The 23,506-nt window shown below is 45.2% G+C and overlaps 1 protein-coding gene across 1 annotated transcript in view; it reads right to left on the bottom strand.

Moving 5' to 3' along the window:
• Positions 1-14,135, bottom strand: part of rhbdd2 (rhomboid domain containing 2) — a 66,936-nt gene extending 52,801 nt beyond the window's left edge. Inside the window, exon 1 of the mRNA XM_068009926.1 lies at positions 13,771-14,135. Within this exon, the coding sequence (XP_067866027.1) occupies positions 13,771-13,966 (196 nt within the window). The 5' untranslated portion in view covers positions 13,967-14,135. The remainder of the gene's footprint in view (positions 1-13,770) is intronic.
• Positions 14,136-23,506: the final 9,371 nt, after the last annotated feature.

Raw genomic sequence — 23,506 nt, 5'->3', positions numbered from 1 at the left:
ACATTAACCCTCTCTATTTTCAGATGATGGTGACTCCATACTGCATCTCATGCAAGTGGACATTTTTAATTTGGGAGTGTGCATTGGCAGGCTATTCAACTATGGAAGCATGACAGCTGAGCCTATTCCAGTTCTCATATCATTCACACACACACACCCCTATTCAGCAGAAGGTATTGGATAGCTATCAGAAACTGAAACCATAACAGATTAATCTTTTCCTCACCTTGGGGTACTGAGCCAAATGTCATACATCCATCACCATCCTGACTGATATCACCGACCACCACCGACCAGGGATTGAATTTATAATTTTCTGAGCTGTGTGGCTCAGTGCCACAATAAGTGGTGAATTTACTCACTCAAACCATCAAGGTGCCTGAAGGAAATAACGTTGGCACTCTGGATGGAGTTTAATACCATGCTAACAGGACACTTATATAAAGTGTCAGTATTCCAAAGTATGACATGATATTTATGATCAATGAACCTAGTGCAGAGCACACAAAAACATTATGTTTAGTCAGGTCCACTTGAGTATCCCATCACACAAGGGACAGTGTAGGGCTGTGCTCTGTGTAGACTCCCCCTATAAGTAACCCACATATCAAACTGAAAATTCTCCCAAAGGGCAAAAGAAAAGGTACAATAACTCTTCAAAATGCACCACATGAAAGTGTACAGTTTTAAATGGCACTTTAATTGCTAAAAAGCATAGAATTAACATAATTCTCAACAAAACAGGAAAATGGTGCCTGGATAATTGCAGCATGTAAGCAAATTATACTGTCCTGCTCTTGATTCTTAATTGTTAGCCCAGCTCAAACCTCATGTGGTAGACAGATCAACATCACCAGCCTAATGTTTCTTGCTTCCATTCAGGTAGCAGACATGCAGCAGAGTCCAGTTTGACCTGCTTTTCACAGAATTGTTACAGCACAGAAGGAGGCCATTCGGCCCATCTTGTCTGTGCTGGCTCTCCAAAACAGCAGTTTACCGAGTGCCATGCCCTGGCCTTCTCCCTATAGCCCTGCACATTCTTCCTTTTCACCACACTCTCAGGCAGTACATCCCAGATCCTAACCACCCGCTATTGCTTCTTTTGTCAGTTACCTTAAAACTGTGCCCTCTTGTCCTCAATCCCTTCACCAATGGGAACAGTTTTTCCCTATCCACCCTATCCAGACCCCTCATGATTTTGAATACCTCCAGCAAATCTCCTCTCAACCTTTGCTTCTCCAAAGAAAATAGTCCCAACTTCTCCAATCTATCCACATAACAGAAGTTCCTCATCCCTGGAACCATTCTCGTGAATCTTTTCTGCACTCTCTCCATTGCCTTCACATCTTTCCTAAAGTGCACGTGGACATCAGGCAAGAACAGAATTGGGTTTGTTTGTAATATCATATGGTCAAACAGCTGACATTCACAGCTTAGGATCACATGAAGAATGACCACTTGGATAAGGTGGTGGAGGCCCCAGAGCTAGTGGAACTGTACCCGCAGGATTCCACACCCTTGGAAGAACAAGAGAGTAAAGGAGGAAGGAACTTGAATTTATCCCAGTGCAGTAACTAGGGTCTTGCAGATAATTGATCTCAGGTTATATCCTCTCATATAAAGCCAGTTCTAGTACTGTCCCCACAAAGTATTCTTGAATGGCTTCCTTATAACCACATCCATGATATGTATTGGTATTCTCTGCTGGTATTATGACTGTTTAGTGTTGCTTTCATTAGTGAACTGTTTGATGGCCAATGCTAAATGAGATCAAAGAATTCATTGTTCGTAGACCCTATTTACCATGCAAGGCAACTGGTTTTCAGTTTCCTATCCAGTTTTGCAGCAAAGTGGAATTTCATCTTTAAGTAATACTTCTGGATGCATGCAAAAAATCTCTAGAGGTCAATTTTCCAGTCTGCATTGCTAGTGGTGCAGATACAGAACAGGCAAAGGTCAAGAAATAACACATGAAGACATTTTGCCCATTTCTTGTTCGATCTGTGCTAAACCTATTTTCCAACTGGTCATATTCCAGTGTAGAAGTGATGTCTCACAAACATGAAAGAACTCTAACTTCATAGAAAAGTTTTAGAATGCATTTAACTTTCCTTAATTTCTCAAATGTCTTGCTGAGAATGAGTGGTACGACCACAAAGCTAATATAACATGGGAAATAAACATTCTGGCTTGGTAGCTCGCAATCCTAAAATGTGTGCTGGAGTGTTCTTTTGTTGCAGATCTTTTCCCTCAACACTTCTGCTATCTGCATGCATTTGTCCTGCTTTTGTTTTGCCTTGGCCTATACATTTTGTACTCGCATACGAACATACATAAGAGATAGGAGCAGGAGTAGGCTATTCAGCCCTTCAAGCCTGCTCCGCCATTCTACAAGATCATGGCTGATTTGTTTATGGACTCAACTCTACTTTCCTGCCTACCCCCGATACCCTTTGACTCCCTTGTTTGTCCAGAATCTGTCTAAAACAATGACCCTGCCTCCACCGCTCTCCAGGGAAGAGAGTTCCTCAGACACATGACCCTCAGATAAAAATTTTATCTCTTTCTTAAATGGGAGACGTCCTAGTTTTAGTGTCTCCGACAAGGGGAAACAGCCTTTCAACATCCTGTCAAGTCCCCTCAGGATCTTATATGTTTCAATAATATCACCTCTCATCCTTCTAAACTCCAATGAGTACAGACCCAACTTGTCCAACCTTTCCTCATAAGATAATCCTCTCATCCCAGGAATCAGTGAACCTTCTCTGAACTGCTCTTTCTTAAGTAAGGAGACCAAAACAGTTTACAATACCGATGCCCTGTACAACTGTAGCAAACATTGCTATTTTTACATTCCATTCCCTTGCAATAAACAACAACACTGCATTTGCCTTAATCACTTGCTGTATCTGCATACTAACTTGTGTTTTGTGTACTAGGACACCCAGATCTGCATCTCAGGAGTTCTGCAATATCTCTCCATTTAAATATGTTGCTTTTCTATTTATCCAGCCAAAGTGGACAAGTTCACACTTTCCCACATTATACTCCATCTGCTAAATTTTTGCCCACTCACTTACCTATCTATATCCTTTTGCAGACTCCTTATGTCCTCTTGGCAACTTATACTCCTATCTTTGTGTCGTCAGCAAATTTAGCAACCATACATTCTGTCTCTTCATCCAAGTCATTGATAAAGGTTGTAAATAGTTGAAGCCCCAGCACTGATCCTGTGGCACTCCACTAGTTACAGCTTGCCAAACGGAAAATAACCCATTTATGCCTACTTTCTGTTTCCTGTTAACCAACCCACTATCCATGCTAATAGGTTACCCTCCGTACCATGAGCTCTTTTTTTGTTTAGTGACCTTTGATGTGGCACCTTGTCAAATGCCTTCTGGAAATCTAAGTATACCACATTCACATGTTCCCCTTTAACCATGTTACTTGTTACTCACTCAAAGAACTCTAATAAATTAGTCAAACATGATTTCCCTTTCACAAAACCATGTTGACTCTGCCTGATTGCACTGAGATTTTCTAAATGAACTGCTATAACTTGCTTAACAATAGATTCCATCAATTTCCCTACAACTGCTGTTAAGCCAACTGGGCTGTAATTTCCTGCTTTCTGTTTCCCTCCTTTCTTGAATAGCGGAGTTACATTTGCTATTTTCCAATTTGATGGGACCTTTCCAGAATCTCGGGAATTTTGGAAAATTAAAAACAATGCATCCACCATCTCAGCAGCCACTTCTTTTAAGACCCTAGAATGAAGTTCATCAGGACCTGGGGACTTGTCAGCTTTTAGTTCTAATAATTTCTCAGTACCCTTTCCCTGGTGACGGTAATTGTGTCAAGTTCCTCCCTCCCTTTCGATTCTTGATTCACAATTATTTCTGGGATGTTATTTGCATCCTTTACAATGAAGACAGATGCAAAAAATCTGTTCAATTCCTCCACCATTTCCTTATTTTACATTATTAATTCCCCAGACTCGCTCTTCTTCTTTGCTTGCATCTTGTATATCAAGATACTGGAAGCTACAGTTTTTGTTGCTGCAACCAACATTCAGACCATGGAAATTCCTCTCTAGGCTCATTTTGGAGGAAGAGGAGGAGGACGATCTGAAGAGGAATGGGAGGTAGCTGCATTTACACTAGAGATGGGCTGCAATCACCCAATAGAACAACTCAACACGAATAACCGAGAGATGTACGTAAAAGGGAATCTACCTTTGCTAGCTCCACTTCATAAGGAAAGCCATCATGTCCCCCAGATTAAATCAGGTTCAGCTCTGTCAGCGAGCCCAGCCCTATACTTTTTAATGCCTCCAAATCATTCAAAGCCACATCAGGGAACATAGGCCAAATCAGACAATCAGCAATGATGCATACAGACGATCATGGGTTCAATGCCCACAACAGGACCTGAGCACATAATCTAGCTTGATACTTCAGAGCAGTGGTGAGAGCATTGCATTGCCAGAGGCAACGTCTTTTGGATGAGCCACATGGTCAAAGAACTGACACTTACATATTGATCCTGTCTGTCTTTTTATTTAGAGATACAGCACTGAAACAGGGCCTTCGGCCCACCGAGTCTATGCTGACCATCCACCACCCATTTATACTAATCCTACATTAATCCCATATTCCTACCATAACCCCCACCTTCCCTCAATTCCCCTACCTATACTAGGGGCAATTTATAATGGCCAATTTACCTATCAACCTGCAAGTCTTTGGCTGTGGGAGGAAACCGGAGCACCTGGCGAAAACCCACGCGGTCACAGGGAGAACTTGCAAACTCCACACAGGCAGTACCCAGAATTGAACCCGGGTCGCTGGAGCTGTGAGGCTGCAGTGCTAACCACCGCGCCGCCCCTGTGTCCTCTGCAATGGGTGTAAAAGATCTCATTACAGTGCTCAATGATGAGTAGGGGATTTCTCTCACTGTGCTGGGCAACAGTTATCCATCATTCAACACGAATAAAACTTTAATTGGTCATTTAACACACTGCTGTTTGTATGGCCTACCAATCAAGTGACTACATTTCAAAAGTAATTAATTTGCAGCACTCTGTGGTTGTGAAAGGCACTACATAAATGCACATTCTCTCTTCCTTGAAATCTTAAAGGAATGGGGATGGACAGACTGTTTCCTCTTTCATTAATTTCCATGTTTCCTCTTTCATTAATTTCCAGTTCTTGGTTTCCACACAGAAGTGGCGAGCCAATATTTGTGGGTCAGAGGCACCCACATTCCAATCTCCAAAGACTCAGTTAAAGAGAGTGTCTGAAAAAGACTGCAAGAATGCAGGTATTTTTAATTTCCAGGAAAGACTATGTAAATTAGAACGTAAGAAATAACAGCTGGAGTGGGCCACCTGACCCTTCAAGCATGATCCATCACTCAACAAGATAATGGCTGATCTTCCATCTCAACTTCACCTTTCCGGACCAGCCTATATCCCTTAATTCTCTTAGTACCCAACAATCCATCAACCTCTGTCTTGAATATACTCAACAATTGAATACCCACAGCTCTCTGGGGTAGAGAATTCCAAAGATTCAGAACCTTTAGAGTGAAGAAAGTTCTTCTCATCTCAGTCCTAAATGGCCAACCCATTATTGAGACCATGACACATGTTCTAGATTCCCAATCAGGGGAAACATTTTCTCAACATCTTTAGTATTTGCAAGACTGATTATTGCAGTCACAAATCTTGCAGATGAATCTGACTACTCTATTTAACATCAACTGTATGACGTGACTGCATAGTGTTTTCCACCTTCAGAGGGGACTGCATGGAGTGTTAACTATGGTTCAGTGATAGCACCCTGACACTCCAGTGCAGTACTGAGGGAGTGGAGCACTGTCAGAGGTGCCTTATTTCAGATGAGATGTTAAACCAAGGCCCACCTACCCTCTCAGGTGGATGTAAAAGATTCTATGACACTATTGAAGAGCAGGAAGAGTTCTCCCTGATGTCCTGTGCAATATTTATCCCTCAACCAACATCATTAAGAGAGATTATCTGGCCATTTCATCACTGCTGTTTGTGGGAATGTGCTATGCAAAAACTGACTGCCCCATTTTGTACATTACACCAGTGACGATACTTCATTAGCTGCAAGGCACTTTGGGTCATCTTGAAGTTGTGAAAGGCACTATAGTCTTTCCTTTTGTTCTTTTTACGCATCCCTTGCAACCTCCAATGCAAAGCCTTCTGTTAAATGACCATTAATCCTGTAGCATGCTCCTCTTGCTCACAGCACATACAAGGGTATAAGTCTCTGATTACAGGATGTGGGGTTCATCCCCATCCCCCCACCATCTTGTTCCCTGCTTTCCTCGGTGAGCACTGGATCCTTTCTCCAATTTGGCTTCCAAATTCCTGGACTTCGCTGGATATCAAGACTAAGCTTCTGCATTGAACTACACTGGATACACTGCAAGACTCAGCTGCTGTGCTACTTATCTGTTGTTTAAATTTTGAAGTAAATTTGATCAGCTCCCTCCACTGCTGCTGTTCCGTGACTGATCTACTGGTTCAACAGGCTTTTCAGCTTTAGTTACAGTCTGGTTCCTGGCCATAGATTCATTCTCCTTGGGCCAAATTACATTTCTGCACCACTTCTGGATCTTACGGCGACGTCTTTGTCACAGTATTTTTTTCTTCCCCACCCACCTCCTGCATCTTCATTCCCATATAAATACCTCCATCAGTGCATTCTCCAATAGTCTACCCTTCAAACAGCTTCTAGATTTCACTCACCCTCCACACCTGTCTCCGAACTTGGACAACAGTGCATCAACGCTTCAAGCTAACTCCACACTACCTACGACAACTTTATCCCACCACAGGAGCTCTGATTTCAACACTGGACTTCCTCCTATTGTATTCTCTCTATTTCCCATTTACTACCAGGTTATATGCATCCTAATAATCGTTTCATAACCAGGCCTATGTAACTTAAGCTTTTCCTGTGTCCTTTCACATGCATGTTTTGGCTGCTACTCTGGACCCGAGCCCATCACTTCTATTTCCACTTTTATTTACCCACCCTTTCTTACTGCTTTTCTCTTTATTCCTCCAACAGCCCTCTCTCCTGTCATCATGCCTCTTTTCATTTCTCTCCTCTCAGGTACACTCCCAAGACCCTACCCCAACCCTCCAATATTCCTTGACCTTCCTACTCTCCTGCCACCATCCCAGACTTGACACCTCTTAGATAAACCTACAGCTTCCTTTTGCACCTCATATCACTGCCCCCTTATGAACACCAACCTCAATTGCCCCATCCTACTCTCTCACTGACGTTCACACCCAATGCACCCACCAGGTGCTATTTTTGCCAAAGTCATCCCCTTTCAACTCGCCCCTTCCAGTGCTGACACTGGAAATTCCGCCAGCGGATCAGCTATCACTGCCCCTTTCCACATCTCCCTCCAGAATGTGTGTTCACTTGTAAACAAGGCCCTTGCCATCCATGAGCTTATTGTGGATGATTGCATTGATATTTTAGCCTTGACAGAAACCTGAATGGAGTAATGGCATCTTGCTCCTAAATGAAGTCTCTCTGCCTAGCTATACCCTCCAGCACTCGCCCCACCCAGACTGTCACAGTGGCAATGTGACTCATCACCAAAACACACCTTGGTCTGTCCCCCTACTCCTCCTCTGGCACTTTCACGTCCTTTGAGCATCTCACCTTGTTCCACTCCTCTCATTTAAAATTCTTGCTCTCTACCACCCACCTAAGTGCATATCCCAAGATATCATCACTGCTTTCCTCCCTCAGCCTCTGCACCAAACAACTTCTCATCTTTTGTGATTTCAACCTCCATCTCAATTCATCATGCTCTCAACCCTGAGGTCACTGTCCCCCATCCTCCCTTAATCTCTCCCTCCATATAAAGTCCCATCTCACTTGGCCTAGCTACTCTCATTGACTCAATCACAGATGAGGCCATCTCTGATCAGTTCCTTATATAGCTCTCCAACCATATCCCCCTTCCCTTTCCCAACCCTACTTCCTTCTGTGCACGACTCTGGAAGAGAAACTCTTCCCCAGTTAACTTACAACTGCATATTCAAAATCCCAACTGTCTAGCCTTTGGCCCTCTATTCACCATGACATTTCTGCAGCTACCAATCTGATCAATCACAACCTAACTTCCACTTTTGATTCCCTAGTCCCCATTAAAGCCATTATTCTCTCTCAACCTGGCCCATGCAGCCCACATTTCTGCTCCCTTTAAGTGCAAGGGATACAGATTCGAACGGATATGGCAGACAACTGTTTAGCAATTTACTGTCAAATCTGGCAGGAACAGATAACTACTTGTATTTAACATAACAAAATGTCCCATGCACTTCACAGGAGCATCATAAAGCTAAATCTGACACTGAGCCACATTAAGCAATATTCAGGCAGATGGCCAAAACTTGGTCAACAAGGTAGATTTTAATGAGCGTCTGAAAAGAAGAGAGGCAGAGAGGTTTAGGGAGAGCCTAGGGCGTAAGCACCTGAAGACATGGTCACCAATGGTGGAGCAATTAAAATCAGGGAAGCTCAAGAGACCAGAATTAGAGCAGCAGATACCTTGGAGGTTTATAAGACAGAAGGAGATTAGAGATAGAGAGGGGTGAGGCCATGAAGGCATTTGAAAACAAGGATGAAAATTTTAAATAAAAACATGAAATGCTGGAAATACTCAGCAGGTCTGGCAGCATCTGTGGAGAGAGAAGCAGAGTTAATGTTTCAGGTCAGTGACCCTTCATCAGAACTGCAGGGTCACTGGCCTGAAATGTTAACTCTGCTTCTCTCTCCACAGATGCTGCCAGACCTGCTGCATATTTCTTGTTTTTATTTCAGATTTCCAGCATCTGCAGTATTTTGCTTTTATTATATGAGCATTTTAAAATTGAGCAGTTGCTTAACCAGTAGCCGATGCAGGTCAGCGAGCACACAGGGGTGATCGGTGAATGGGATTGGTGTGAGTAAGGACACGGACAGCAGAGCTTTGGACAATTTTAAGTTTACGGAAGGTAGAATGTGGGAGGCCGGTCAGGAATGCATTGGAATAGTCATATGTTGAGGTAACAAAGGCATGGATGAGGGTTTCAGCAGCAGTTGAGCTGAAGCAGGAGTGTAGTTAGGCAATGTTAACAGAGATAGAAATAGGCAGTCTTAGTGATGGCACAGATATGTGGTTGAAAGCTCATCTCAGGGTCAAATATGACACCAAGGTTGCGAACAGTCTGATTCAGCCTCAGACAGTTGCCAGGGAGAGGGATGGAGATGACAGCTAGGGAACAGAGTTTGTAGTGGGGATCGAAGGCAATGCTTCCCAATATTTAATTGGGGAAAGTTTCTGCTCATCCAGTACTAGCTGTATGACAAGCAGTCTGATAATTTAGCAACAGTGGAGAGTTGAGAGAGGTGATAGCAGGGTAGAGATGGCTGTCATCAGAATAAATGTGGAACCTGATGCTGTGTCTTTGGATGATGTCACCGAGGAGCAGCTTGGTGATGGGAAATAGGAGAAGGCTAATAGATCCTTGTGAGACTTCCAACCACATATCCACACCATCACTAAGACTACCTATTTCCACCTCACTACCATCACCCAACTACACCTCTGCCTCAGCTCATCTGCTGCTGAAACCCAAATATTAAGGGATTTGAGTATAAAGACACAAAGGTTATGCTGCAGCTGTACAAAACCCTGGTTAGACCCCACTTAGAGTACTGTGAGCAGTTCTGGGCACCACACCTTAGGAAGGATATATTGGCCTTGGAGGTAGTGCAACGTAGGTTTACAAGAATGATACCTGAACTACAGGGGTTAAGTTACGAGGAGAGATTACACACATTAGGCCTGTTTTCGCTAGAATTTAGAAGGCTAACGAACAAAGAACAGTACAGCACCGGAACAGGCCATTCGGCCCTCCAAGCCTGCGCCCATCTTGATGCCTGCATAAACTAAAACCTTCTGCACTTCCGGGGACCGTATCCCTCTATTCCCATCCTATTCATGTATTTGTCATGATGTCTCTTAAATGTCGCTATCGTACCTGCTTCCACCACCTCCCCTGGCAGCAGGTTCCAGGCACTCACCACCCTCTGTGTAAAGAACTTACCTCGCACATCCCCTCTAAACTTTGCCCCTCTCACCTTAAACCTATGTCCCCTAGTAACTGACTCTTCCACCCTGGGAAAAAGCTCTGACTATCCACTCTGTCCATGCCGCTCGTAACTTTGTAAACCTCTATCATGTCGCCCCTCCACCTCCATCGTTCCAGTGAAAACAATCTGAGTTTATCCAACCTCTCCTCATAGCTAATGCCCTCCAGACCAGGCAACATCCTGGTAAATCTCTTCTGTACCCTCTCCAAAGCCTCCACGTCCTTCTGGTAGTGTGGCGACCAGAATTGCACGCAATATTCTAAGTGTGGCCTAACTAAAGTTCTGTGTGGCCTAACTAAAGTTCTGTACAGCTGCAGCATGACTTGCCAATTTTTATACTCTATGCCCCGACCAATGAAAGCAAGCATGCCGTATGCTTCTTGACTACCTTATCCACCTGCATTGCCACTTTCAGTGACCTGTGGGCCTGTACGCCCAGATCTCTCTGCCTGTCAATACTCCTAAGGGTTCTGCCATTTACTGTATACTTCCCACCTGTATTAGACCTTCCAAAATGCATTACCTCACATTTGTCCGGATTAAACTCCATCTGCCATTTCTCCGCCCAAGCCTCCAACCGATCTATATCCTGCTGTATCCTCTGACAATCCTCATCACTATCCGCAACTCCACCAACCTTTGTGTCGTCCGCAAACTTACAAATCAGACCAGCTACATTTTCCTCCAAATCATTTATATATACTACAAACAGCAAAGGTCCCAGCACTGATCCCTGCGGAACACCACTGGTCACATCCCTCCATTCAGAAAAGCACCCTTCCACTGCTACCCTCTGTCTTCTATGACCGAGCCAGTTCTGTATCCATCTTGCCAGCTCACCTCTGATCCCGTGTGACTTCACCTTTTGTATCAGTCTGCCATGAGGGACCTTGTCAAAGGCTTTACTGAAGTCCATATAGATAACATCCACTGCCCTTCCTTCTTCAATCATCTTCGTCACTTCCTCAAAAAACTCAATCAAATTAGTGAGACACGACCTCCCCTTCACAAAACCATGCTGCCTCTCGCTAATAAGTTTGTTTGTTTCCAAATGGCAGTAAATCCCGTCCCGAAGAATCCTCTCTAATAATTTCCCTACCACTAACGTAAGGCTCACCGGCCTATAATTTCCTGGATTACCCTTGCTACCCTTCTTAAACAAAGGAACAACAGTGGCTATTGTCCAATCCTCTGGGACCTCACCTGTAGCCAATGAGGATGCAAAGATTTCTGTCAAGGCCCAGCAATTTCCTCCCTTGCCTCCTTCAGTATTCTGGGGTAGATCCCATCAGGCCCTGGGGACTTATCTACCTTAATGCTTTGCAAGACACCAAACACCTCCTCCTTTTTGATAATGAGATGACTGAGACTATCTACACTCCCTTCCCTCGGCTCATCATCCACCAAGTCCTTCTCTTTGGTGAATACTGATGCAAAGTACTCATTTAGTACCTCGGGGTGATCTGATTGAAGTCTTCAAGATATTAACAGGAAAAGACAGGCTAGATAAAGATAAACTATTTCCACTGGTTGGAGATTCTAAAACTAGGGGGCATAGTCTAAAAATTAGGAGCAGACCATTCAGGAGATGTTAGGAAGCACTTCTACATGCAAAGAGTGGTAGAGGTTTGGAACTCTCTCCCACAAACAGCAGTTGAAGCTAGAACAGTTATTAATTTTAAATCGGAGATGGATAGATTTTTGTTAAGCAAAGATATTAAGGGCTATGGGCCAAAGGCAGGTATATGGAGTTAGGCCGTGGATCAGCCATGATCTCACTGAATGGTGGGACAGGCTCGAGCGGCTGAATGGCCTAGTCCTGTTCCCATATTCCTATGTTCCTCATTCATGCCTTTGTTACCTCCAGACTTGACTATTCCAACGCACTCCCGGCTGGTCTCCCACATTTTACCCTCCGCAAACTTGAGCTCAGCCAAAATTCTGCTGCCCAGGTCCTAACTCAGACCAAGTCCCGTTGACCCATCAGTGATGTGGTCGCAGACCTATGCTGGCTCCTGGTTAAACATCTCGATTTGAAAATTCTCATCCTGGTTTTCAAATCCCTCCATGGCCTTGCCCCTCCCTACCTCTCTAATATACTCCAGCTCCACAACCTTCGAGATATCTCAGCTTCTCCAATTCTGATCTTGCGCATCCATAATTTTAATCACTGTACCATTGGCAGTTTTACCTTCAGCTGCCAAAACCCTAAGCTTTGGAATTCTCACCCTAAACCTCTCCTCCTCTCTTCCCTCCTTTAAAGATGCTCCTTAAAACCTACCTCTTTGATGAAGCCACTGGTCATCTATCCTAATACCTCATTTGTGGCTCAGTGTCAAATTTTGGTTAATAACGCTCCTGTGAAGTGCCTCGAGACGTTTTACTATGTTAAAGGCACTATATAAATACAAGCTGTTGATGAACAGGCATATGGGATTAGACTACACCATCATGGCCTGGGAGTGAACAGCCAGTTTCCACATTGCAATTTCTGTGATTCTAATGTTATATGCCTACCCCCTTACTCCGATAGGCAGCCTATATCCAACATCCAAATTCTCTGGGGCTTGGCAGATAAGATGCATCATTACATTGCTGGGCATTTTACACTGTTCAAGTGCATGGAGTTTGAGAACGTCACTATCCCAGTATCCAGGACCTGACCTATCCCTTACTTTGGTAGCCTTGCTATCCTGGTACCCAGACTTGACCTTAAAGCCTGGCTACCTCACCCAAACCTGACGAGACCTGACTACATGCGTCAGGTTCGGGTCGGGTTGGGTCTATATTCCGAGTCCAGAATTTGGGGTCGACTTGGGTTGGGCTGGGCTGGGCTGGACAGTGCTGCTTCCGGAAAGTCACGGGATGAGGCTCACCCATGATTCCCCACAACTCCATCTTCAGGAGTAGCCGGCTGCCGGAACGGATGAACAAGATTCGTGTCGGATCGGGTTGGGCGCGAAAAAATATTAAAGGACTCGGGCCTAGATCGGATTCGGGTTGGCTGTGGTCAGGACGGGCCCGGGTCGGGTTTTAATTTTATACCCGAACTAGGTTTTATTTGACCTGGCCATTACCTTGGAGGTCTCACTAGCCTGGTTCCCAGACGTGACCTTGCCATTACCTGGCAGTTTCAGTATCCTGTGCCCAGGATCTGACCTACCCCTTACCTTGGCACTCAATATCCAGTGCTCAGGATCTGACCTACCCCTTACCTTGGCATTCAATATCCAGTGCCCAGGATCTGACCTACCCCTTACCTTGGCATTCAATATCCAGTGCTCAGGATCTGACCTACCCCTTACCTTGGCATTCAATATCCAGTGCCCAGGATCTGACCTACCCCTTACCTTGGCATTCAATATCCAGTGCTCAGGATCTGACCTACCCCTTACCTTGGCATTCAATATCCAGTGCTCAGGATCTGACCTACCCCTTACCTTGGCATTCAATATCCAGTGCCCAGGATCTGACCTACCCCTTACCTTGGCATTCAATATCCAGTGCCCAGGATCTGACCTACCCCTTACCTTGGCAGTCTATCTATCCAGTGTCCAGGACCCAGTCTTACCTTGCAAGCGGCTCTCAAAGTGGCCGAGTGTAAATGTGTGCTCATCAAGCACCTTGTACCTGCAAGTCAGGTAGAATATAATCCATCCGAGCAGGGCGGTGGAGACCGTGGCACAAGGCAGCACGGGGATCACAGACTTCACCATCTGCACCAGGCTGGGGGGCTGGCTGGGCTGCTCCTCCCTCCTGGCTGCCATGGCGGACCCCAAGTAGAAGCTCTCAACAGAGGCCTGCTCCCTCTGACTTCGGTGCAAAGAGGGGCGCTGCCTCTTACTGCCGCCGGCTAAGTTGGCGCGATTTTCCCCCGAATTTCCAGCCGAGCAGCTGCGACCAGCCTGAAACTCCCTTCCGGCTTGAAGGCCCAAAGTGACGCACCATCCGCAGAGCGCATGCGCGCCGGCTACTGCACAGCCCGTCGCCAAGGCAACCAGCCACTTGCCTCCCCAGTGCAAGTTTCAAATATTGTTCCTGTTTCCAATGAATCAGTTTGTTGTACTTGCAGTAGTTTTCTTTTTATCAATAGTATTCATGTCATTTATTTTAATTCTAATGTATATTTTGTTTCTGCTCTTTTCCACCTTGCTGCTGTCCTCTGGGGCCTTGGTCCGTTCACCTAAGCTTCTACAACACTGAAAACATTCTTACTTCCCTGTAATGCAAAGGAATATGTACACATTATAATGTATTTTTATGTTTGTGCGCTAGAAAGTTTTGGATAAAGAGGATACATAATGAAGGAACTTGAGATATGATTTATTTCTGATGATAGGCACCAACCTGAAACATGGGGCTGAATTTTACACCCCACCAAAGGGCGGGATGGTGGTGGGGGCCAGGGTGGCGTAAAATGGAGCGGGAGGCTCCGGGGGCCCTTCCCGACCCACTTCCGCCGTCACTTTACACAGGGCAGCCGCAGCGAAAACCAGCCCGCCCTCCCCAGGCCTATTAAGGCCCTTAAGTGGCCAGTCCTCGACCCAAGAAAAGCTGCCTGACAAAAGCAGGCAGCTTTCTGATGCCGGGGGTGGGGGGCCTCGTGATCTGGCACCCTGTGCCCGACAGAGGGTCGCCCCAAACACACCCAACACGCCCCCCCAATTCGACCACCTTGCCTCGCCAGAGCCTGACTGATCACACCGGCAAGGCAACAAAACCTTGCCTGTGTTCCGGGGTTCCCTAACATCTTCATCATGATGCTGGGTGCTGTCCCAGCAGTGGCCACTGCTCCCAGTGGCACTGCTGAGACAGAGAGCTGCCAGCCCACTGATTGGCTGGCAACTCTATTAGGCGGGATTTCCTACCTCAAGCAGGTGGAAGTCCCGCCTCAGACCAATTAAAGCCCGGGGACCCGCAAAATACAGATCGGATCCCCAGGTCAGGCGGAAGTGGGTTCGCCACTGACTTTTCAGTGAAGTGGAAAGGTTTGAGGCAATATCTGAAAAGTTTTTGTTTCGGTTCTTCGAGCTCACTGTAGAGTCCTTGATTGTAGGTAGATCTTGCTTTTTGTTGGGGCCCAGTATTCTTCTTAAACCTTGTTCGTTGTAGGAGACTTTTCTCTCTTGGGGTTCATATGTCTTCAGTGGATTCAGACATTCAGCGAGAAAGAGATGGGAGCAGGCAAACAGGAGAGACTGTGGCCAGCTAGCCAGGAGAGATCTCCTCAGTCCAGGAGCAAACAGCTTTCTGCCCAAACTGTTTGTACAGATTCAAAAAACTCAGGTTGTACAGCAGGTTAGTCATGTGACAAGCTGGTTGGGCCATGTCTGTTTGTGTATTCAGCCATCTTAGCAATCAACCTGGAATGCGAGCTCCCCCACCTTCAACAGATGGTGATCAAAAGTCCATTGTGGGTTGAATGTGTCAGAGAATGGTCCTGTGTCCTTTCCAAGCACTCTCTATTATGCAAATGTCTTTCCAGCCAAAATCTGGCAACTTTTTTTTAAGCGAGTCCTTTCTTCACTCCAGTAACAGTTTAAAATCAATGTTCATGACAAAATTAATGTGCCTCATTCTTGGCAGGTGGGGGCCCAGCATGACACCCTTTTATGACCAGTGGGGACCCCAAGGAATTGAGTTTTTTTAATATTCTTTCATGGGATCTGGGCATCACTGGCAAGACCAGCATTTGTTGCCTATGCCTAATTGCCCTTGAACTGAGTGGCATGCTCAGCCATTTCAGAGGGCAGTTAAGAGTCAATCACATTGCTGTGGGTCTAGAGTCACATGTAGGCCAGACAAGGATGGCAGATTTCCTTCCTTAAAGGGCATTAGTGAACCAAATGGGTTTTTACGACCATTGATTATAGTTTCTCGGCACCATTACTAAGACTAGCTTTCAATTCCAGATTTTATTAATTAAGTGAATTTAAATTCCACCAGCTGCCATGGTGGGATTTGAACCCATGTCTGTAGGGCATTGGCCAGGGCCTCTGGATTACTAGGCTAGTGACATTACCACTATGCCACCATCTCCCCCATCCAATAGGCACAGACAACAGTTCTATGATTTAGTTTTGTTCCCTTTTGTTTTGCTGAAAAGCACACTTTATGTTTAAATTCTTTTATTGGTTTGCCCCTTTTTAAAAAAAGGGGGCTATGTAAATTTATTTTTTTTCCTATTGGTGACCCAGTGTTATCCAAATGGATCATTTATAAAAAGTCATACAATGAATTGTAATCACTGTGTTGGAAAGCAAACACAACAGCCAATTTGCATGTGGTAATTATATTATTTAAGGAATGAATGTGACCCAGGGCAGTGGGAAAACGTCCTACTCTTTTTCAAGTAGTGCCTTGTGATTTTCAATATTCACCTGAATCACTGTAGCAGGAAGTTGTCAATTTATGATGTCATGCAAAGCAGGGGACTTTGTGCAGTGCAGCAGCCTCTCAGTACTGCACTGGTGTCAATCTAGAATTTGTCCTCAAATGCTGGAGTGCGTGTTGAACCCATAATAATCTGACTCTGAGATGAGAGAGCTACAGATGAACGTAGTGATGTTATTGGAGGTATCATACTGTCAAAATAGGACTTGCATTTATACCGCGCCTTATTATGCCTCTCAGAAACATCCCAAAGTATTACACATACATTAGTTTGAAGTATACTTGCTAGGTAGGCAAAGAAGTGTGCTTTTTGTCATTGCTGTGACCGGAAATACTGTTGCAATCAATTAGTTTAAATTACCTGTCTTAGAATCATAAAATCATGCAACTCAGATGGAGGACATTTGGCCCATCTTTCTTGTGTCAGTTCTCGGAAAGACCTATCCAATTAGACCTACTCCCCTGCTCTTTCACCTTAGCCCTGAAAATTGATCCTTTTCGGCATGTATCCAGTTCCCTTTTGAAAGCTACTATTAAATCTGTTCCCACAACTTTTTCAGGCAATTCAATCCAGATCAAAACTTGCTGCGTAAAATAAATTCTCGTCTCCCCCCAGTTCTTTTGCCAAATATCTTAAAACTGGGTCCTCTGGTTACTGATCTTCCTGCCAATGGACAGTTTCCCCCTCGCTGCTCTATCAAAACCCCTCATAATTTTGAACACCTCTACTAAATCTCCCCTTAAACTTCTCTAATTTGAGGAGAACAACCCCAATTTGCTTGTCTCTCCACCATAACTGAAGTCCCTTATTCTTGTTAACGTTTGAATAAATTCTTTGTTTCTTTGTAAAAGTTCCAATGATAGCATTGATGATTATTTAGTGTATTATTTTCTGAAACTTGCTGATAAAGGGGAAACAGCAGCTTTTAATTTAAAGTAGGAGATCTGATTCCCATATAACGAGGAATAGTTGGAGGAAAATAATATATGGTGACTGTCACCTCATGAAGTGAACATTGCTTTGGATGACATTTAGAATTCTTGTGAAGCAATAGCTGTGGAAAGCATGATATTTATTCTCTGTCTGCCTTTCAGATGCGCTAAAGTTTTCTAAACAGCTGCATTTCACTTATTTTTAGCGAAATATCCGACTTTTTTCCTCAGGAAGGGTATGCAGGTCTTTTTAGATTTGAAAGTTGTAGTCTTCAAAAATGAGCAAGATAATGAACAACAAAAAAAACAGGGCAATGATTAAATGTTTTTTCAATTTCCTGTACATTGTTCACCAGTTTACCAGATATTTCTGAATTATGTTCTCAACTGTCGGTCTGTGATTATTATTTCTCTCTGGTTATGATGACTTATCATTTGGATGTGCAGCACTGTTGTTTCAAGGCTGGTTGTTTAAACTGCGACTACATTTTTAACTTTAGAGAAAAATAGTTGCAAAGGCAGGTGCATGGAAGTTACTCAAGATGCTATGGAATGACTTTTAAAACAATGCCTAATTTTTCATATAAATTGAAATACCTGAGAAATGTAGTCAACTCTGTATTAGTTTGATGAGTTTATATTTTCAAGTGTTTGCATAACACAATAAAGTCCCACAATGTGGAGAATTGGTAGAGGTGTTCAAAATCATGAGGGGTCTGGACAGAATAAATAGGGAGAAACTGTTCCCATTGGCCAAAGGATCCAGAACCAGAGGCCACCGATTTAAGGTGATTGGCAAAAGGAGCAACAGCAACATGAGGAAAAACTGTTTTACACAGTGAGTGGTTAGGATCTGGAATGCACTGCCTGAAAGCGTGGTGGAGGCAGATTCAATCAAGGCCTTCAAAAGAGAACTGGATAATTATCTGAAGAGAAAATAATTGAAGGGTTACAGAGAAAAGGCAGGGGAATGGGACAAGGTTAGCTGCTGTTGCAGAGAGCTGGCACAGACATGGCAAGCCAAATGGCCTTCTTCTGAGCTGTAACCATTCTATGATTCTATGTCAGAAGTGACCCTGGCAAGTATTAAAAATCAGCTTTCAACAGCCAAGTGTAAGGGATGTTGTTTGGATCAGTTTTATGTGCAACCAAGAGTGAGCAGATGAATCTGCCAGCACCAACTACAAGACTGTCAAATTTTCAGATGAGACAAATACAAGAATAGCAGTAGATATTAAGAAAGCAGTGAGCAATTTGCAAAGAGATTTAAATTAGCTACGCAACTGTGTAAACAGGTGAAATATTATGAGGTGTAGGTTTACAATGAATAGAATAGAATTAACACAAAGACACTAAGAAGAGGACCTGAAAGTAACACAGGTTCAACATTTTCAATACTGGGACACTTGCAAAGCAATTGAAAAAGAGTAAGACAATATTACAATATAGATAGAATGGTGCAGTACAAGTCCAGAGGATTTGTTACACTTTACAGTCCAGTGTGAGGAAATGCATTTTAGGAGGTGCAACAAGGTAAGACAATACACAATAAATAGGAGGATACTGAGCAGTATGGAGAAACAGAGGAGTGTATGTCCTTGGATCTTTAAAGGTAGGACAGGTCAATAAGGTGGTTAAGAAGGCACTTTCCTTTATTAGCTGAGGCATAGGAGCAGTGAGATGCTAGAACTGTATACAACACGAGTTAAACAACAGCTAGAGTACTGCATACTGGTCACGACATTACAGGAAAGATGTAATTGCACTGGAGAGGATGCAGAGGAAATTTACGAGAATGTTGCCAGGACTGGAAAATTTTAGCTATGAGGAAAGATTGGATAGGCTGGGTTGCTTTTCTTGGAACAAAGGAGGCTGAAGGGTGGCTTAATTGAGGTGTATAAAGTTATGAGGGGCCTAGATAGAATAAATAGGGATGACCTATTTACCTTAGCAGAAGGGTCAAAAAGCAGGGGGCATACCTCTTAAAGTAATTGGTAGACGGATTAGAGGGAAGATGAGGAAACTTTTTTTTTACCCAGAGGGTGGTGGGACCTGAACCGCACTCCCTGAAAGGGTGGTAGAGGCAAAAACTCTCCCCAGATTTTAAAAGTATTTGGATGCCTACTTGAAGAGCCGTGACCTGCAGGATTATGGACAAAGTGCAGGAAGGTGGGATTAGGCTGGGAGCTCATCATTGACTGGCATGTGCATGATGGGCTGAATGGCATCCTTCTGTGTTGTAAATTTTCTATGATTTCTAAGATTTACACTACTGTTCAATTTTGATCACCTTATTGCAAAAATGACAAATATCCACTGGAGAACAAAAATGATTGCAAGTGTAAAGGAGATGAGCTACCAGGAAAGATTGAAGAAGCTCAAACTCTACAACCTAGCTAGAAGGTTAAAAGTAGACTTTACTGAGAGACCTGAAGTATGGAATGGTACAGATAAGGAAAACCCAGCATATTACTTCAAGGTAGGACCATTTGATATATAGTTAAATTAGTGAAAAGTAAAATTTAAAGCAGATATTAGGAAGAATATGTTTTACACCAAAGAGTGAATGATTTTTAATAAGCTGCTAGGCAAATAGAGGCAAAGATACTACATCAAATTGCAATGGAATGTGTTCTATTCCAGAAACCAGTTGGTGAAGGATAAAGCTGGAGCCAATGTTTTTACATTTTAATACTTAGAGATACACAATACAAGCAAACACCTCCTAAATAGACATCCTAACCCAACAACCACAGTTTTAGTCTTTTTATACCACTTTTTGATCCAATCAGGAGGTTGCTAATTAGATTAGATTAGAGATACAGCACTGAAACAGGCCCTTCGGCCCACCGAGTCTGTGCCGACCATCAACCACCCATTTATACTAATCCTACACTAATCCCATATTCCTACCAAATATCCCCACCTGTCCCTATATTTCCCTACCACCTACCTATACTACTGACAATTTTATAATGGTCAATTTACCTACCAACCTGCAAGTCTTTTGGCTTGTGGGAGGAAACCGGAGCACCCGGAGAAAACCCACGCAGACACAGGGAGAACTTGCAAACTCCACACAAGCAGTACCCAGAATCGAACCCGGGTCCCTGGAGCTGTGAGGCTGCAGTGCTAACCACTGCGCCACTGTGCAGTGCTCCTTTTGAAAGGGGCACCACTAATACAATAACAAAAACAGAAAACTTAAGGTGAACTTAGCTAATCAAATTAAGGTGACATTTCCAGGGCTGATTCCCCACCTCCAGGTGCCCATCAGTCATGGAAGGCCTCAAACATACCGGCAGACACAGCGTGCTCCCTCTCCAGGGACACCCAAGTGTGGATGTAGCCATGTAGCCATGGTAGAGAGGCAGGCATTCAAGCTGAATGAACCATCGACTGCCTGCTGCCTGGACCTGTTGATGGCCACCATGGCCAGGCCCAGGAGCAGTCCCGCAAGGGAGGTTCTAAGAACTGCCTGCTCTGCTTCGCACAGGGTGGCCAAAGATCAGGAGCATCGGACTGAAGTGCAGCCAGAAATTGAGATGCAGCCCCTTCAAATAATGAAAGAGAGACAACAACCTCACACATCCTACATAAATGTTGCAGAAATTACAGACAGCCCGGGAGTCCATGAATCAACTTAACAGTCTATTGCATGGGACCACTGCGTGCAAAACCCTCCATGTGAAATCCTCGATGGACAAAGGCAGGACTGCTACATAGACAGCTTCCCATCTGGGACCCCTGCCTCCTTCAGATGGCAGGAAGGATGGAACGCCACAGCATGTCCAGATGACAGATAAGGGCAATGAAGTGGAGGGTGTGCAACAGAAGCCCATACAGGAAACCCCTCCAACTAGAGTGGAATGACACGGAGGGGATTTCGGACAGACTGCTCAAGTTGAGGGGCCAAAGTGCCAAAGGGAGGTTTTGGGGCCTAGCACCAATGAGAAACTCCATCTGGACAGGAGTGCTCCACATGCCTGAACTACCTCGACACCGAGTGCAGTCGGGGCTGAGCTCCACTTTAAGATTCTTAATAGTTTTGGCTGTGAGCTGGTGCCGCCCAAGGATGACTGCCCTGCCAGCTTCTCTGCCAGCATCCAGCCCACTCCTCTTCCATCCAGTATGTCCCTGACACTGGTCACCTTGGCAGCCACAGCCCTCTCCTCTGCCAGCCACCTGAACCCTTACTGATAGAGGTGCGGATTCCTGAGCAGCGGCTCTGGACTCCATCTGGAGGCAACCATGTTCCAGACCATGATCAGCTTGCCAAGGAGGCACCAAGACACCCCTTCCCTCCCGCAGGTTTAGAAACAGGAGCTGTGTGTCATAATGGAGGCCATGGAGTTGGCAGAAGAAATATGTCACCAGCGCACACCATCTGGGAGAATCCTTGAGGTACAGGTATCTTTGCAGGGTCTGATGGTGGAAAGTCGCAGCCTGTTTGCGAAGGCACACCAGCGCCTGACCGCTCTCCCTAAGCGGTAGACTCAGTACCACGGCAGAGACCCAGTGCGCCCTTTAGTCCCAGAAGATGTTGAGGAGCTTCTTCTGTATCTTGGCGACAAACTCAGGGAGGGATCAAAGTGACCCACCAGTACCATAGCATAGCGGCCACCAGTTGATTTATGACCAGCGCGCTATGCCCGTGCCACAGCATTCGGAGCATCCAGTCCAGCGCCCTAGGCGGATGGTGACCTTGGCATCCAGCTCTTGCTGGTCGCTGGGTGTTCTTGGCAGGGATAGAATGGGCTCCCATGTGGGAGGTGGATGGTGCTCCAGGCAAAAGGCTTGAGCTCCTCCAGCACTGACCCAACCGGACTCCAGAAGATTTCTCCCAATTGATCCTGGTGGAGAACGCTGTGGAGTAGACCTACTACTGGCACTCCTGCATCCTCCACAAGTCAATGGGATCTGCGATCACGAGATGCATGTCATTGGCTTAAGTCGAGAGGATAACCACCACGGCCGGCCTGAGCAGAGCCAGTCCCATCAACCCCCTCTGTGCAAATGGCATACAATTGGCTGGACATGGGGCCACCCCAATGCACTCCTCCCCCAAAGTGAAGGGGTATTGTCAAAAACCGTTAACCTTTGTCAGATGTTCCGCAGTGACATACAGAAGTCGGATCCAGGCGATGAAATGTGTCACAAACCCGAAAGCCTGCAGAGTACTCATAATCCACCTTGTTGAATGCCTTCTCTTGATCCAGGGAAAGGCAGGTGACTGACAGGCCAGACCTCTGGGAATGGTGGACTAGGTTTCGGACCAAATTATGTTGTCCTGCATTGTCTGGCTCAGGACCATTTAGGACTGGTTGTGGTGGATCATGTGGGCCCGCACGGTGCCAAGGCAAACAGATTTGGTCCAAGCAAAAATCTTGTAGTCTGTTCTGAAGAGCGAGACCAGATGCTCGTTCTTAACCAGGTGAAGATCACCTCTCTTGGACAGCAGGACAATAACGGCCCTGCGCCAAGAGTGGGGGATCTCCCCTGTTGCCAGAATTTCCCCCAGGACCCGTGCATAGTCAACCCCACCACCCACGCCCCCCCACCACCCTCCCACCAACCCCCAGGATGTCCCTGTATACCTTGTGGAACTCCATGATCAGCCCGGTCAGCCCTGGGGACTTGCCCCTCGAAAGCAGCAATCGGCTCCACCAAGCTGAGTAGCTCTGCTCCCTCCAGGCAGATGGGTCCTCCCAAAAAACTCTGTAAGCATCCTTGTTGGACACATTCAAAGTAACCAGAACATTTTAACAGGCTTGGGCATGGGCACTGATGGCCTCCAGATCTAAGACCAGGGATCTGTCACCAGCCAGCCATCCCAAAAGCTGCTTACGGACCCCCTGCCTTTTTTCCAGTCAGTAGAAGAAGGGGGAGCCGCAGTCCAGGTCCTGAAGGAACCTAGTCCGCGACCTCAAGAACATGCCTCAGGACCTGACAAGCTGCAGGTCCTTCAATGTGCACCCTTC

Source organism: Heterodontus francisci, chromosome 30 (assembly GCF_036365525.1).
Source record: "Heterodontus francisci isolate sHetFra1 chromosome 30, sHetFra1.hap1, whole genome shotgun sequence".
NCBI lineage: Eukaryota > Metazoa > Chordata > Chondrichthyes > Heterodontiformes > Heterodontidae > Heterodontus > Heterodontus francisci.
The sequence above is the reverse complement of the archived record's forward strand: the minus strand, read 5'-3'. Positions and strand labels throughout refer to the sequence as shown.